Source organism: Diospyros lotus, chromosome 7 (assembly GCF_014633365.1).
Source record: "Diospyros lotus cultivar Yz01 chromosome 7, ASM1463336v1, whole genome shotgun sequence".
In the NCBI taxonomy this organism is placed as follows: Eukaryota; Viridiplantae; Streptophyta; class Magnoliopsida; order Ericales; family Ebenaceae; genus Diospyros; species Diospyros lotus.
In genome coordinates this window covers 31,968,377-31,985,668 of record NC_068344.1, presented here as the reverse complement: position 1 = coordinate 31,985,668, position 17,292 = coordinate 31,968,377, and the positions used below count along the sequence as shown (strand labels likewise).

At 35.2% G+C, this 17,292-nt stretch overlaps 1 protein-coding gene across 2 annotated transcripts; it reads right to left on the bottom strand.

Moving 5' to 3' along the window:
* Positions 1–250: 250 nt before the first annotated feature.
* Positions 251–5,036, bottom strand: LOC127806090 (uncharacterized). Of its 2 annotated transcripts, none has more exons than XM_052343102.1 (4): positions 4,894–5,036; positions 3,484–3,778; positions 1,150–1,271; positions 251–946 (listed from the first exon to the last, which is right to left on the bottom strand). In XM_052343102.1, exons 2-4 carry the CDS (start codon positions 3,602–3,604, stop codon positions 806–808), a joined length of 384 nt encoding a protein of 127 aa, XP_052199062.1. In that variant the 5' UTR covers positions 3,605–3,778; positions 4,894–5,036; the 3' UTR covers positions 251–805. The 2 variants fall into 2 exon arrangements, with proteins under 2 accessions (XP_052199062.1, XP_052199063.1); XM_052343103.1 differs by having other exon boundaries at positions 252–937.
* Between the last annotated feature and the right edge of the window lie 12,256 nt (positions 5,037–17,292).

The window sequence follows — 17,292 nt, the reverse complement described above, 5'->3', positions numbered from 1 at the left end:
CCCCACATAATCATTATATTTGATTTTTCATATGAACGTTACTTAATATAAACTAAACACCGTTATTTAGGAGATCAAAACTCTTATTATAAATATATATTATATAATTATATTTCATAAACTTTTATATTTTTAAATATATACATGCCATTGATGTATATATTAAATAGCATGCACCTATCAGTGATAGGTTTTGCTGGTGACTCAATCTAGTAGCCAATAGAACCTATCATTAATGGAAAAAAAGGTTCCAATTAAAACCCATTGGTGCAATGGGTTCCAAATTTGAAATGCCATCACGTTGATAGGTTTTAGATCACGGAAATCTATAGAGAGAGAAAAAGACAAACAAATAAAGAGAAAAAAAAGAGACCATGGAGAAATAAATGGTGACCAGGGTTGGCTTAAGAGTTGGCAACAATCAATGACCGTGCGTTTGCCTCTTGCTCTTGGTCTCCTTCCTCCAATCATCCCACATGTCGTGATATTCGGGACCAGTCGGCGACCGTGTCTCCTGGTCTCCCGACTCTCATCGACGTCTCTTGGGTAGTCTCTTGCTCTCTCTCTCTCTCTCTCTCTCTTTGTGGCATCTCCTCCAGCGTCCCCTCCGACATCTTATTCGGCATCTCTTATTTGTTTCTCCTGTTGTTCCCATTTTTTTGGGCTCCCTTTTTGGAGGCGTAGGCATAGACCTAAATGGCCTAAGCCTTTAGCCGGCCCTGCCAGTGAGTGATTGCTGGTTCATTTTCATATGAACAATTCCGTTAACATCTCGAAATAGGATGGAAATGCTAGCTGTGATCCGTTAACATGTCCAGGCAAGCTGATGTCGCCAATGCTGTAGGCAAAGCTTGGTACGATGCTTAATAAAACGAGCCTGAGAAAGTGGCTTGCTAAAATTATCAGCAAGTTGATCAGCTGTATGAATGTATTGAACCTGAAACACCTTGTTGGCAATGCACAAAATGACAGTCCAATTCAATGTGCTTTGCACGAGTATGAAAAACTGGATTAGCAGTGAGTTAAATTGCTCCAACATTTTCACACCACAAAGTAACAAGCTTTGGAATTGCAGGTTCTTGGAGTTCATGGAATAAAACTGAATCCAAAGAACCTGTGCAGATACATTGGCAAGAGATTTGTACTCACTTTTAGTAGAGGATCGAGCAATTGTAGGTTGTTTCCTAGCATTCCGAGAAATAAGATTAGATCCCAAATACACAGCAAAGCCATCAGTGGAACGTCGATCGTCAGGACAACCACCTCAATCGCTGTTAGCAAAACAATTAATGCAGGTGAAACGAATCAAAAGGTTTAAGAAACAGTCTATAGTGAAGAGTGCCCTAGACATAACGTAGTAATCATTTGAGTGCCTTGAGATGAGTATCATTTGGACAATTAATGCATAAATTGATAAAGACGATTAACTACAAAGGCGAGATCTGGTCGAGTAAAAGTAGCATATTGAAGTGCTCCCACAAGCTATCTATAGATTTCACCATTCATCAAGGTAGTTCCAGTAGACTTGGAGAGTGGTGGAGCAACAACCATTAGTGTAGGACTCGACTTGGCTTTGACAAGAAGATCTTGTAGGTAAATATGCTAAGTAAGCAACAATCAAGAAGAAAATTATAAACTGCAATGCCAAGAAAATAAGACAAATGTCACAAGTCTTTGATATTGGGGAATTGGAAATTGCAAAAACTAATCATGCATGTCTCAAATAGAAAATTCGTTATTAATTATTTTTCAAAAAAAAAACGTTTTTAACCATTCAAATAAATTAATTGCACTCTATAAATTTGTAAAATTAGTTGGTAGAGTGACTATAGAGTGTAATTAGTTTGTTTGAGTAGCTGAAAATATTTTTTTTTTTCAAAAAAATGATTGTGTCAATTTATTTTGAGTTAATTATGAATTATTCTCGGCTTGCAACTTGTGAACAAGGGCATCAATGGCAGTTTGTGACGAACCTATGATAATAAGATCATCGACAAAGACTCAGACAAATAGACAAACATGAGAGTGATAGAAAAGAACAATGAAGAGTTTGTCTGTGAATTCTTAAAATCAAGTCGATGAAGAAAAAAAAAGCAAGTCTTGTGAACCATACTCTCTGTGCCTGGTTAATGCGATATAAAAAAACGTTTTAATTTGCACACATTATCTGGATGTATTGAATTAACAAAACCAGTTGGTTGTGCCATGTAAATGTCCTCATTTAGTGACCCATGAAGAAATGCATTTGACACATCAAGCAGATGAAGGCTCCATTGATAACGCACAGCTAAGGCAAGTATGTTGCGAATTGTTGTAGCTTTAACAATAGGACTAAAACTTTCATAGAAGTCAATCCCAACCTTAACCTTTGGTAATAAGACCTTAATTATATCGATAAATTGAACTATCAAGCTTTTGTTTAATCCGATATACTCATTTACTTCCAACAAGATTGCATTTAGCTGGCTGAGGGACAAGGGACCATGTTTGATTGATATGCAAGGCATGAATTTCACGCGTAGCCTGCTGCCATTCTTCATGAGGACACGCTTGCTCATATATTGTTGGTTTGGTTTCAATATCATTAAGAGAACAAGTAGGTAAAGGATATTTTAATGCAGTACTAGTGTTGGCTTCATGGAGTTTAAGAGTAGAGGAGCATAGAATCATAGGATGTGTACGTTGTGAAGAGTTTGTACTAGATTTAGGCGTCTGGAAAGTGGGGAGATTCACAACAAAATCAATACTTGTTTGGATTAGACAAAATTTTCGATAATCTAAGTTTGAAAGAACGGGCGAAGGGCCCCAAATATCCATTTGAACAATTCCTAAAGGAGCAGTACTAACATGCTTAATTGAAGCCAAAGGAATACGAGCTAGCTTTCCTAGATGACAAGGAGAACACAAGTCAAACTGTTTATTGGAAGAACATGGCAAATCAAACTGATGAATAACTTGTTTGATGAGTTGAGAGTTAAGAGTGACCAAGGCGATTATGCAACTCTTGCAAGGAAACTGGTTCAGTCTCAGTCGAAGATTAGGCAGAAAAGACTACTCTAGGCTCAGAAGAGGCTGCTGCAATCTTGTACAGGTTCCGCGAAGAAGCACTTGTCTAGTTTTCAGATCCTTAACAAGAAAACGAGATGGGTGAAATTCAAAATAGCATTGATAGATCTTGTGAAAACTTATGAACAGAAAGTAAGGATTTGGTGGCACAAGGCACACATAAGACATTTGTGAGATAGAGAGGACGGGAAAAAAGATGAAACAGAAGAGGAACCAACGTGGGTATCCATGGTAACACTTGGTTGTGAACAGAAAACTGATCGGAAGCGGATTGGGGCATTATCATGGCGTGGGTTTGAGAAGCCTCCTGTGCAGTACGAAGTAGAATTTCATGAGCTACTAATTGGCTATGAAGCTCATGAAATGGTACGGGCTCAAATCGCAGATTGAGTGCAGTGATAACAGAGGCAAACTCACTGCCTATATTTCTGTAATTGATAGCATTGAATTCTGCTGCAAAAAGTGGCTTCCCTGCAGCACCAACCTCATCAGCAAGAGCTTTGGCCTTCTGCAAAATACTGTGAGACTGAAAGATCATGACGCTCGGCTTGAGCTCCCGAAGATCAATATGTAGTTGTAATTGTCGATTTTGAGAGGCAAACCCAAAAGCCTGATGGAGAGCACTCCATACTTGATAGGATGATGCAAGCTTAGCCCAATAACATAGCCGAAGACTTCTTCAGACAGAGGAGAGGAGCTAAGACATAAACATCTGAGACACAAAAATAATTTATTATCATTTAGCAACCAGGCAAATTCTTTCTATTGATTTTAAACTCAAATAAAGGAAGAGAAATTGTATTAACTACGTGAGAAGGAACATAAATAATGTATCGAATAAATTCTAAATAAATGATAATTCATATAATTCACATAAAAATTTGATATTTTAATTACTTTTTTCATAGATATTAGATATCTTAAATATCATTATGGATAAAAAAAAATTCACCCCAACTTAGCAATTACATAATTCATGAGATTAGATATTACTTTGGATTATGAAATATTAAGAAAGTATAAATAACATTTTCTGTTAAAAAATTGGCGTTGGAGGTAAAAAAAAAAGCGGGAACCAACCACGTGACATGTCACATGTTGGAGCAGGAGGAGAAAACGGATGCCTTGCTGGGTTCAATTCAAGTTCTCCCAAGCCAGCTGGTGCCACTTTCCGCGTTTGGACGGCAAGAAAACACTAAAGAAAATTAATATTCTTTTACTAAGATTCCTTCTTTTCATTTTTTATTTTTTTTTGATTTCTGATCTGTCATCTTGGTGGAAAGTTGGGAAGCTCACGAGTCACGATATTCATGCTCCATTGAAACTGGAATATTTTGCTAAACGGAAATGGAAATACTAATTTTACTTTAATATTTTTATTATATTAATACAACACACAATACAAAATATAATCCAAATATCATTTGTCTTCGCAAGAGCCAGAAGGCCAACGGACAGAGGAATTTAGAATCGCCAAATTGATTCCTCAGCCCACATGAATTGATTTACAGAACATTTTGATAATAGATATTCAATTCGTACATAAATTCTATATATGCAAATATCACCAAATTATTTGGATAATAGATATTCAATTCGTACATTTGATGATCAACAGCCATTTCATAAGATCAACCATGTAATCGAAGATCAGTCTTGAATATTGAGTCAATCAAACAATTACATTAATCCATTCTCAGGAGGCCTCGCAAAATTAGCCTTCCCATCTCAACACCACTTGAAAGAATGATTCAGATATTGCAAAAAGCAACTCGAAGATCAAGATCTTCATTCCACAAAAAATGGCCTAAAAACGGAAAATCGAACCTCGTTATTCTTCAATATTACACAAATTGGATTGCGAGTGCGTCCTCGCCACACGATGATCGGCAGCAACGACCGCAGGCGGAGAGCTGCCCGACGCATGGCCGGCCGCCGCCACCAGGCAGCCCTCGCTCCACGTCCGTCGGATCGGATACGAGACGTTGTTGCTTCTCAGGACATGAGAGCAATGCCCGCGGGATTTATGAAGGGCGCAGGTGGAGTTCTTGTGGTATGGCCGGCGCTGGATCGCCGTGTCGGAGCCGGACATGGACGCCTCGAATATTCCGCGGAGGAGGCCGTCGCCGGCAGCTCCGGTGGACATCCTCGATCGCCGCCTTCTCGGTCCTTTCCTTTCTCCCTGTCAACGTGCAGCAACTGCCAAGTTTAACGGGAGAGAGTGGTGGGGATACAAGAGAGGAGAGAGAGAAAGAGAGAGATTGTTGTGAAGAATAAAAGAGTTCTTTAGGCTGCTGTCATAAAGCGGCATATGCGGCACATGGGCCGTCTTTAATTTCATAAAACTACTATCAATCTCTTTCACTTAAATCTGCTTTTAGTTTCCGTTCTTAATTTTGTATTTCCTATTCTTAAATGTTCTATATAAATATGCATGAAGTTGATTTTTCTTGTCTTCATATTACTAAAACACAAATCTTAACAATAGGGCCTTTTATGTAAATTTTGTGTTATTAAAAAGTGTCAAATGTAGAGTTATTAATGATAAATTATTGATAGAAAAGTATTGGTTGTAGCCTCTAGGATACAAGTCAAGTGGTTGGACCATAATAAATTAGAATTCGTACCAGTAAGTCATGAATTTTATTCTTTATCATATGCAATGAGACAAAAATCTTCACTTATAATTTATCTGTTTTGTCAAAATTGAGAGCACAAACAGCATGGGATTATGCAAGAACGATAATTTCAAGTATTAATTGTAATTTATTCTTTTTAATAACAACCACAATAATAATAAAATAATAGTTTAATTATTAAAAAATGCCGTACTTTTGTTCAATTCTATGACAAATTTTACAATTTATCTATTTTTTTTAGTAAAACTTATCTATTTACACGGCGGTGTCTTGGCGGATTGGTCCCCAAATTCTCAGACACCTAAACGTCTTTCGCTATCTCTACCATATTATATATACGTGTGTATGGACATGGCAAAAGTAGTGATGGGAGTTTTTCTTTTTCCTTTTTTGGATGATTGAATTTTCAGGAAAGAATCCTAATGGCGGTGGTGGGAATTCGAATTACGAGTCTAGATCTGGGACTTCTGACCGAGGGAATGGTTCTAGGCCTCGGAAACCTAGGGGAAATCCATTTGGTTACGTTTACCCCCAAATGGTAACAATTGAAACTTCCTTTTGTGTTGATATCCACGTGTTTTTTTTTGGGTGATTGGAATGTGGGTTGACCTAGCTAGGGTTAAGGTTAAGTAAGCTGTTTAATGTTGCATAATTCATATGGGTGTGTGTTTTGGTGGAAATGATATTGATTTTGGGGTTTCAGTTCTGTGCTATTAATTAATTCAAGAAGGGGGAGGGTTCTCTAAAGTTAAAAAACTCATTGTTGAAGGAGAGTTTAGCTTAATATTGGCATGGCTAGAATAAATTTAATTCAGTAAGTGCTTCCAATTGATTCTTCTAGTTGTTGAGAAGAAGAACAGCCTATTACATAATGGATCAGGTAGTTTAGCCCGTTCTAACTTTCGACCAGTCATTCTGGACAAGTTTATTGTATAACTTCACTTGATGTAGTTGATTTGGTCAAATAGATCCTATCATGTTATTAAATATGCTGCTTTGATAAGGAAGCCAAATTGAATTTAATAATTTGATAAGAAATGATATCTTGATCAAAAATAATTTATGAGAATATTTTTTAAATTAGATAAATTTCACTTAAAATCAAATTTAATAATATTTTAATTATAATTAAATTTAAAATCATAATTATGATCAAATTAAGAGTTTCAATCTCTAGATAAATTTAAATTTTAGATCAAAATTATAATACACTGCAATAACTACTAGCAAAACAATGCAAGTGAAACGAATAAGAAGGTTTAAGAAACAATCCATCGTGGAGAGTGCCTTAGACATAACATAGTAATCATTTGAGTGCCTTGAGATGAGTATCATTTGGACAATGCATAAATTGATAAAAGACGATTAACGACAAAGGCGAGATACGATTAACTAAAAATAGCATATTGAAGTGCTCCCACAAGCTGTCTATAGATTTCACCATTCATCAAGGTAGTTCCAGTAGACTTGGAGAGGGGTGGAGCAACAACCATTAGTGTAGGACTCGGCTGGGCCTCCAACATTTTGGCCTTTTGACAAGAAGATCTTGTAGATACTTATGCTAAGTAAGCAACAATCCTGAAGAGCGATGATAAACTTCAATGCCAAGAAAATAAGACAAATGTCACAAGTCTTTCATACGAATTCGGCTAGTAACTTTTGAATAAAAGTTCGATTTACTCAAACTAACCAAATCAAATCGACCAAATTTGTTAGTTTGTTTCGGTTAATTTTTCTCAAAATTTCGAATTTCAATTTTCGATTTGATTTTTTGATTGAAAGAGCCGAACTAGCTGAATCGACCGAATTTTAAAATGATGTTTTGATGTTTATAAAACGACATCGTTTTCTTCAATTTTATGTATTTTCTATTAGTTACTTCGATTTTCTTAATTTTTTTTCATTTTTCAATTTAATCGATTTGATTTAGCTTATATGGTTTGGGTTCAATTTTTTCAATTATTAGTTAGTTCAATTTTTTAATTTAATCAGTTGAATCAGTTCGATTTTGCCGATTTAATTTAATCAATTAGTAAATTTTAATCGTTTCAATAACTAAATCGATCGTTTGGACTACATCCATACACAATTTCGTGAGACTTGATATTAGTTTTGGTCAAATAAGAGGCGTGTCATCTGTTAAGAAATCTGTGAACTAAACACACACAACCAGATTCGACAGTACCAACAATCTACAATCGATGAAACGAAATACGAATGCACACACACAACACAACGAAAACAGAATCAAATAACACCGCACGTACGTGTTCGGATCAAAAGATCCTACTCACGGCAGGGGTTTCGCCCCTAACCAACCCTCTATAATATGTATGAACATATTTACAGAAACGATTACAATGATTACATCGACTTATAACAAGAACTCAAGAAATATAGTATTGCAAAGAAAATCAAAAACTGAAAACAAGAACAGATTATTCAAACACTAATAATTACATGTACCAACAGTCTCTTCATCACAATCCCTCATGCCTCAGACGTATTTACAATAGAGATTATGCAATACAAGTAGATCTTACCAACCACAAGCCGATCAATCAAAGGAAAGGATTCACGAGAGATAAGAATCTCTCACAAGATCTCACGGTAAATCAAGAACAATACATCAAGATCAGAAAACATAAACCATACAAACGCAAATAACATAGTACATTGCTTCATAAAACTCGAGCAATCCCAACACCCACATCTCGCTAATCTCTCTCCCAACAATATCAAATAAACAAGTAATACATATTTACATATAAAAGAATAAGCCTTGGCCTTGGGTTGGGCTTGTTGGGTTTCAAACACCAATAGCCCAACTCAATTATTTATTTACAAAACCCAATTTCGTTATTTGATCCAAATAAAAAAAAAAAACCTTTTATTTCACATGTTGGTGCAGGAGGAGAAAACGGATGCCTTGCCGTTGCCGGGATCAATTCAAGTTCTCCCAATCCAGGTGGTTCCGCTTTCCGCGTTTGGATGGCGAGAAAACACTAAAGAAAATTAATATTCTTTTACTTATAAGATGCCTTCTCTTCATTTTGTTTTTTGATTTCTGATCTGTCATCTTGGTGGAAAGTTAGAAAATTAATATTTTGCTAAACGGAAATGGAAATACTAATTTTACTCTAATATTTTTTTTATTATATTAATTTTATATATATTATATCATCGCAAAATATCACTATCTGTCGTAAATTTAAGAATCCAAATATCATTTGTCTTCACAACGGCAACAAAGCCAACGGACAGACGAATTTAGAATCACCAAATTGATTCCTCAGCCCACATGATTTGATTTACAGAACATTTTGAAATATAGATATTCAATTCGTACATAAATTCTATATATACAAATATCACCAAATTACTTATAGTTATCCAACGCCATTTGATTGACTATTGAGTCAATCAAATAATTACATTAATCCATTCTCAGGAGGCCTCACAAAATTTGCCTTCCCAACCAACTAATGCAACCCAAACATGCCCAAAAGATTCCGAAGAAATTTTCTACGAAAAATTGTCGAGCAGTTGATACTCTCATTGATTGTGGCATTAGAATAACGGAGTGATAATATGGTAAGAAGGTAGACCTTACATATTACTACAAGAGTCTGATTGAAAGTTTGAGATACCTCACATGCACAATGTCAAATATTTTGTTTGAAGTTAGGCTAACGAATGGATACATAGAAGAATAAAGGAGCTCACACTTAATGGGCGCAAAGAGGATACTATGCTAAAATCAAAGGTACAATTCAATATGGACTATATTACTTCTCACAAAACTTTTAACTTCAACCGGTGGTGTTTTAATATTTAGACTTTTTTTTTTTATAAAAATTATGATTTAAAATCTTAATTCATCTGTAATTGAGTTTTCTAATTTGACCAGTATTAGAATTTTGAATTTAATTGTGATTAGGATATTATCAAATTTAATTGACTAAAATTTATCTCATATGAAAAAATATTCGCATGAATCATCTTTTGATCATAATAGAATTTTCTGTATACATCTATTGATGATTTTAGATCTATAAATAGATGCCTAAATTATTAGAATTATTATAATAATATCCGATTAATAATATTTTATTCTTTCTGTTTATGTTTTTTTCTTAATTTGGTTTTCCACGTAAAATTATGTGTTTATACGTGCGATTGATGACTTGTTTGTGGTTTGTTTTTGATCCAATTTCATAACATTTCTAAATTTCTAAATCCTTTGATGTATTATTATTAATTTTTCTTTCCACTCCGTAAATATCATATTCGATAGAATATAAGAAAAGCTCTGTAAATGGTTTCAAGTATTATTCGATAGAAAATATCATATTATGTAATCTTAGATATGACTTTACCAAAATAATTAAAGAGCATTCAATACGAGTCCATCTTGGGCCCGGCATGGCACAGCCCTCAACCAGTGGGTCGGCCCAAAAAAAAAGGCCGTGCCGGTCCGGCCTGCCCGTTTTGCACCTCTATTAATGGAAAACTATAATTTATTATTGAAACTGCACTGATTGAAAGTGAAGAAGATGAAACGATAATGAGAACACCATCTGTTTAATTAGTTTATGGAGAATTAATAAGAATTGAAATTACCTTTTAAGTTGTTGGTATTAATTTCAGGCAGCTTACTTATGAACAAGGAGAAACATGCCGCTCATCATGAATGTTCCTACAACAGCAATCCATCCTAGTATCATCAAGCTGCACTTGTCAGTGGTTACAAGCATTATTGATTTGATGGGCAGAGGTTAGAAATTAAAGAACCACGTAAATGCCATTTGGACAATACTGAGTGACAGAATCTATAATACATCACCGTTGAGTGTGACATGGAGTGTGAGTCCATCTTCAAATAACATTTTCATTTTAATAATTATATTATTGTTGTCAAAATACAACAATCTATTTTTAATTACGGACAGACATAAGAGTCTCGAGAGTCGTGTCTTCATTGATGAGAATCTTGACAAGCAACTGGATCTGGTAGAGGTTCAGATCTGGTAATCCAACAGAACTGATGGTCTGACAAGGCCAAATGATCTGGTGGTCCAAGATGATCGAGTGACCTGAGGGCGACGAGTGGCCTTAGTGACCGAGTGACCTGAGGGTGACGAGTGGCCTTGGTGATAGAGTGACTTGAGGGCGACGAGTGGCCTAGGTGACCGAGTGACCTAAGAGCGACAAGTGGCCTTTCTGACCGAGTGACCTGAGGGCGACGAGTGGCCTTGCTGACGGAGTGATTTGAGGGCGACGAGTGACCTACAAAACGAGAGCACCGTTAGGACGCGGATGGGGGTCCCCGCACAAACCCTCCGATGCTTAATTCAGATCTCGAGAAAATACGAAATGATACTTCAATCACCCAAAATTGCCTACCTTGTGATGAAAGCATGGTCTCATATTTATAGCGGAGGAGAGAGAAAGACACCCGAGAATTAGGGCGAGAATCTCATGGCCCATTTCGACAATTTCACGACCCATCCGAGAGTGAAAAGAGGAGAGATTGGCCCAAGACCACTTGAGTGGGGGGTCACTCGCTCATGACCGAGTGGGGGGCCACTCGCTCATGCCTTCTCTTACCCTTTTCCTTGGCTCGGTTTTGAGTGGTTCTCATACCTCAATTTTACGACCGATTTTCATATTGATTGACCTCGAATCTCTCAAAACTCAAAACACAAAAGTTGTAGATAATTCTCTTAGATTTCCATAGGACTTTGAATCAGCTTAATTAAAGTTCGTATGAGAAAGTTATGGCCGAAAAACTAAGGCAGTATCGTATCCACTTGGCATAACCAAGTGGGGTCATGAAAAGTTGTGGAAAATTGGTCTCCCCATGACCGAGTGGGGGGCCACTCGTTCATGCCTTCTTTTTGGCTTTTGTCTTGGTTCGGATCCATCTTCCTTCAATACTTGACTCTGAGCCTTGATAGTGCAGGTGCATCAACTTCATACTCGATTTACACCTTGATTCAGCTTTAATCTCTTAAAACTCCTAACATGAAAGTTGTAGATAATTCTCTTATCTTTCCATAGGACTTTGAATCACCTTAATCGGAGCTCATATGAGAAAGTTATGCTCAAAAAATCAAAGCAGTATTGTACCCACTCGACATAACCGAGTGGGTCCTCCCCACTTGGTCTCGACTCGACCTCTTGCTCCATCGACTTATTTCCTTAATCTCCTACAACCCGTTGGGCCTTTGGGCTTCATGTCCATATCTCACGACTCTTTTAGATCTTGTGATTCTCTAAGTTTGCAGGGCATATCATATATATTTAATTTTCAGAATTGGTATCATACTTACAAGTCCACGCAACATTGCAATCCGAGAATGGAAAGTACTGCAAGAAGCAACCAACAATATAGTAGCATTAGAATTGAAACAAGACAATGAGAGACCAAAAATTAGAGCACGCACTTGAAGTTATTCCATCTTCCAACGGAGAGATGAATCCTTATGGAATCCGAGACTAGCCAAAAGAAGAAAAGCAACAGTTGCCGCATAAGCTATGGCGACTCTCCTCGAACCAGATCATTCAAATTCATCAAAAATATTATCATTCAGAAGAAGAAATGATAAGTCATAGAGCAGAGAAATTAAAAGGAACAAGGAAATTGTGGATATTATTTGCTGTGTTCCGAAGAGTCACATTCCTGAAATTGTTGATTAGAAGATTGACCATTTTCTGTTCATCATTTATGCTTGCTCGCAATTTTTGGGGCAATGCCACCTCCCCCGCCGCAATGTTCTTAGCAATATCAAACATATAATTAATCACATTGCCAAGGTTTTCGATCACCCTGTCGGTCCATTTCAGAAGATAATTAATTAAATCGGTCACCCATATTAGAAACTTGCCATTGCCACCATAAAGTGAGACGCTGAGACGCTTCTGGCTTTACATGTCCGAGTGAAAAACACAAAAATTTAGCAGTGATTTAATATCAATAGACATGTCTTGTCTACAATATCTCACAAACATATAGTAAGAAGAAGCATCCGATCGATGTTAAAAACCTAAACCCTAGATTTGCACGGATAAAACTGAAAACCAGAGAAGAATGGAATTACATCGTAGCAGCAAAGAAGAGAATGAGGAAAGCGAGGGAGAGAGCAAAGGCGGTTTGGGAATAGTCGAGAAACTTTTTTGGGGGGCAGCAACAGAAGCAATGACGCTTGCAGATGCAACAGAGGCACATTTCGAACACGAGGAACCGAACTCCGGCGATGATAAACATTGGAGCTGCCGAAAATGATATCGATTGCAATAACAGAAATTAACCTTAAAAACACACCCATCAAAACAGATGACACCCAGAAAAGATACAAATTTGAAGGGGGAATTAACGTAGATATAAGTAGGGGAGGAGCCAGGATTTTGGTTTAGCAAGGGTAAACTTAAATACAAAAAATATAATTTTAAAAATAAGATAATATTAAAATGAAATTGCAATTGTTCCTTATAGTTTTTTATAGTAGAAATTGCAATTGTTCAAAACAATTACATTGATTATTTGAATTTTTAGACTCATCATGATCACGAAAAACTAGTTCCTGTCGTAGAAGAAGTCGAACACAATCAATTGATATATTTAGACGAATTTGATAATTACACAATATTTATTTTAACTGACTGAAGAAAACTATTTCAATATTTTGCTCTTGATTCATTAAGGTTTCACAGTTATTTTAAGATTAATTGTGTTTACTATTAGCATCTCCAATATGAACTTAAAGTTTATTTTTTATTTTTTAATTATTGAACTCTCCTTTCATAAAAGAATCATCATTTCCTTATTCCCTATTATTTGTTTTAAAAAGATAACAACATAAAAAAAAATGCGACATCTTTGCTTATACTATATTTTAACCAATCACCAAATTCATTAAACCAAACTGAAATAAATCATCTTGATTTCGAGGCTGACACAAACCTCTTTACAAGTAGTCTCTTCTAATTTGATTTTAAAAATTAATATTGTAATCCATTATTATCGTTCTTAACCCAGGATCCATAGGAAGTTGTGCAACATCAATTTACTCAATATTTACTTTGTTAATTTGTTCATCTTTTTCAATATAAATTCCCTCCATGTTTGCTTTCTTTGCTTCACAATTTTTTTTAATACTTAATTTTATTTACATCATTATTGTAAAAAAATAAAATTATGAGCAAATTATAAAAAATGTTGTAATGGTTACTGCTCGGTCATTATATACTTACTTTCTTTAATATTTATTTTTTTATTTCTAGTAGTAAAATATAATATAATTTTTTTATTTTTAATAATAAATCATTATAAAAAAATATATATATATTTTTTTAAATATGGCCCAGTGGGGGCAGGGCCTCAGGTGGCTCCGCCCCTGCATATAAGTAATGTTGATTGGTGATATAACATCCGCCATTGTAGTAGTTCAATTCGTTCAAGGGGTCTCTCCTTAGGTCCTATTGGAGGCCAATACCAGAGTTGCGGAATCGTCGGAAGCTTTGCCGACAAACCTCGTCGAATTCAAATTCAATTTGGGGAAGCTGTTAAATCCTCTCTCGTTGATGAACTTCGAAGCCAAACATTGATTCGTTTAGAAGGAAATTAGCGAGGCTGGGCAAAGGAAAAAAGGAAATTAAGCAACAATGGGTTTGGCGTTTTGACATACTCTCTCTCTCTCTCTCTCTCTCTGAGAGAGGGAGGGAGAAATGAGTGAGAGATGGAAGGGTCGTATTTATAGTATTGACGAGCTTTGTGATATCTTTGGCCTTCCAAGTTAAACGGTTTTTGGAGATGATTAATTAATTGGCATCTCTATGGACGTTGGTGTTCCCACCCTCCATTTACTAAAATATCCCCTGCTTAGACTCTTATTGTACTCCCCCCCCCAATTAATTCCCTATTAGCTGTGAATATGACTGGAAATCGAGCAGGTTTTGCTTCCTTTTATCTTAAACTCTTTGTATCTGCATGCTCTCATGTTTAAGTGGGAACAAAAATCTAACCATATTTTGGTTTCAAAGGAAAATGAAAATTCTCAATTCATTTCTAGTCATTATTGTAAAAAATGAATCAAACTTGACAATCAAACTAGAAAAGCCCATAACTTATTCTTGGATCAGTTCAATTAAAAAAGAATAATAGACCGACAAAAAATCAACTAATTTTTAGTCAAACTAGGGAATAAAATCATGAATAAAATGTCTTATTTTAACTTAAAACAACTTGCTAATACGCGGGTGACTTACATTCTTTGAAGGTGTTTGGCTTAGATTAAATTATAGAAATTTTTAAACTAAAGACTTATAAACTCTAAAAACTTACTTGGTAATAAGCTATTAAGGTATTTGAATAAAATATGTTTTAACATGTGAATTATTTACTTACATGGTAAAACAAAAGTTTATAAACATTCAAAACACAAAAATGGCCGCACAAAAAAAAAAAAAAACAAATCATATAATTTAACAATAAACCTACCTTGGTGGAATTTTTAGGTTAGAAAAGATTTCTTAAAGTACAATTTACCATTATCACAAAGTAGAAGAGAAAATAACAAGAGAAAGAGAATGAACAAAAAAGAAAAATTAATTATAAAAAATATATTTTCTAATCCTTATACAAACTATATATATTTTATACTTCTAAAATTTATCTGATAATTCCAATTTTAGATTACCCTTTTGTTGTGGTTATATTTTATCATGAATTACTGATATTACAAGATGATTTGATTAATGAGATGTTAAGAACTTACTACTTAAACACATAATGAGGTGACAAGCAAATATTTGCAAAAAAGTACTCTCTCCCTCTCCAACTTTTTTTTTTTTTCTCCTTTCTCTTAATTTCCTTAAGGAGGCCCATTCGTTTATTTCAAATGCTCCACCTCTCATTCCTTAAGAATCTGGGACTTCTTTGATTTTGAAGCTCCAAATTTGGCCAATATTGTTCTTTGTCATCAATGATCACAGTGTACTAAGACTTCTTTAATTTTGATAATTTTATGAAGGCCTACTTCATATTAATGCACAACAACTAAGAGCATTGATAACAAGCGTCAAGCACTTTTGCTTTATGGTCCTAGTTTTCCAATTTTATCTCCAAGCTTAGAACCTCCTGGTTACTCTTGGAGTTCTTGCCGAGTCTTCCCACCATTCTCTGAATCAATGTTAAAAAGAAAACTATTGGAATATCACATATTTAGTTTCCTAAACTCTAATTTTCTAAACCTGAGTAATTGTCTCATCAAATATTTAGTTTCCTAATTATTCTCAATATTTAATTTCCTAATTATATATGTGTCTCCTTATAAATCCCATAAATTAGAGATTCTAGTGTTATAATAAATCTTTTATAGTTAAAAGAATAAAATAAGAGAAGAATTTATTTATGAATATCAAATTGTTTAGAAGAAAACACCTCTAAAGAAAGAAAAGAGAGATTTTTATTTAATGCAAGCAACTACTTTAGAAAGATGTTTATTAGGCTATAGATACAACAACATTATTACTTCACCGAGGTGATTATTAATATCTACGAAGGAAACCAACTTTAATTCTCCACATATTATCCACAACAAAGTAGTAGCTAGAGGTGATGAAAACCTCAATAACATGGAACCATGCTCGTCTCCAATGTGGATTTATATACAAAATTCCCGCAATAGCTAGTAAAACAGCTATGTAGGACCCTGCAAAACTCATATAAAAAGTGTCCACATCGATAAAGTTGGATACCTCACTTGCATTATTATTGGGTGATGGAACTGATAGAGGTGAATCTATACAATTATTTGGTAATGGTTTTTCACAAAGAAATGGATTCTCAATATAGCTACTTGAGTCGAAAGTTCCAAATTGGTTTGCTGCTTGAGGTATCCTTCCACTTAAGTTGTTGTAAGACACATTGAACGTCCCAAGTGAGTATAGATTAGTAAGTTGAGAGGGGATATTCCCATTCAACTTGTTGTGAGAAAGATCCAAGCTCTCTATGTTTTGTAACTCTAAAAAAGTTATGGGGATTCCTCCAGTCAAGTTGTTGTGGGATAGGTTCAGTGATTTGATTTTGCTAAGGTTGCCAATTTCAAGTGGTATGTGGCCAGTCAATTTGTTGTTGGAGAGATCAATAGTTGAAAAAAGGACTAGAGGCTCTCTTGTGTAAGGCAAAGTCATTCCTTTGGTTGTGAACTCCACTTGTGATAAGGTGACATCAATACTAGGACAAGGCATAAAATCACGATGACTATAAATCTTTAGATTAGGCAACAAGGGTACTTCGATACAGTAACCAATTGAAGACTCTACCCAATCTTTTTCTAGCCTAAACATGATGTTTTTCAAGCAATGAGAAATGTTGCCTGACAACTTATTGGAAGAAAGATCAATCATGGTTAATCTAGACAAGTGACAAATCTGATGTGGGATATCACTTTCAAAGTGGTTATTTTTCAAGATAAGAATGTTTAACCAAAAAAGACTATCAATCCATTTTGGAATGCTGCCATTAAAATGGTTATTTGAAAGATCTATCATCATTGCGTAGTTTAACAATCGATGGAACACC

Coding starts and splice junctions, on each gene's coding strand:
- LOC127806090 (XM_052343102.1), bottom strand. CDS start 3,604: ATGATCTTTCAGTCTCACAGTATTTTGCAGAAGGCCAAAGCTCTTGCT. Junction 1,272..3,483: donor CAATTACAGAAATATAGGCA/GTGAGTTTGCCT, acceptor TTTTGCTAACAG/CGATTGAGGTGGTTGTCCTG. Junction 947..1,149: donor TGCTCGATCCTCTACTAAAA/GTGAGTACAAAT, acceptor ATTGCCAACAAG/GTGTTTCAGGTTCAATACAT.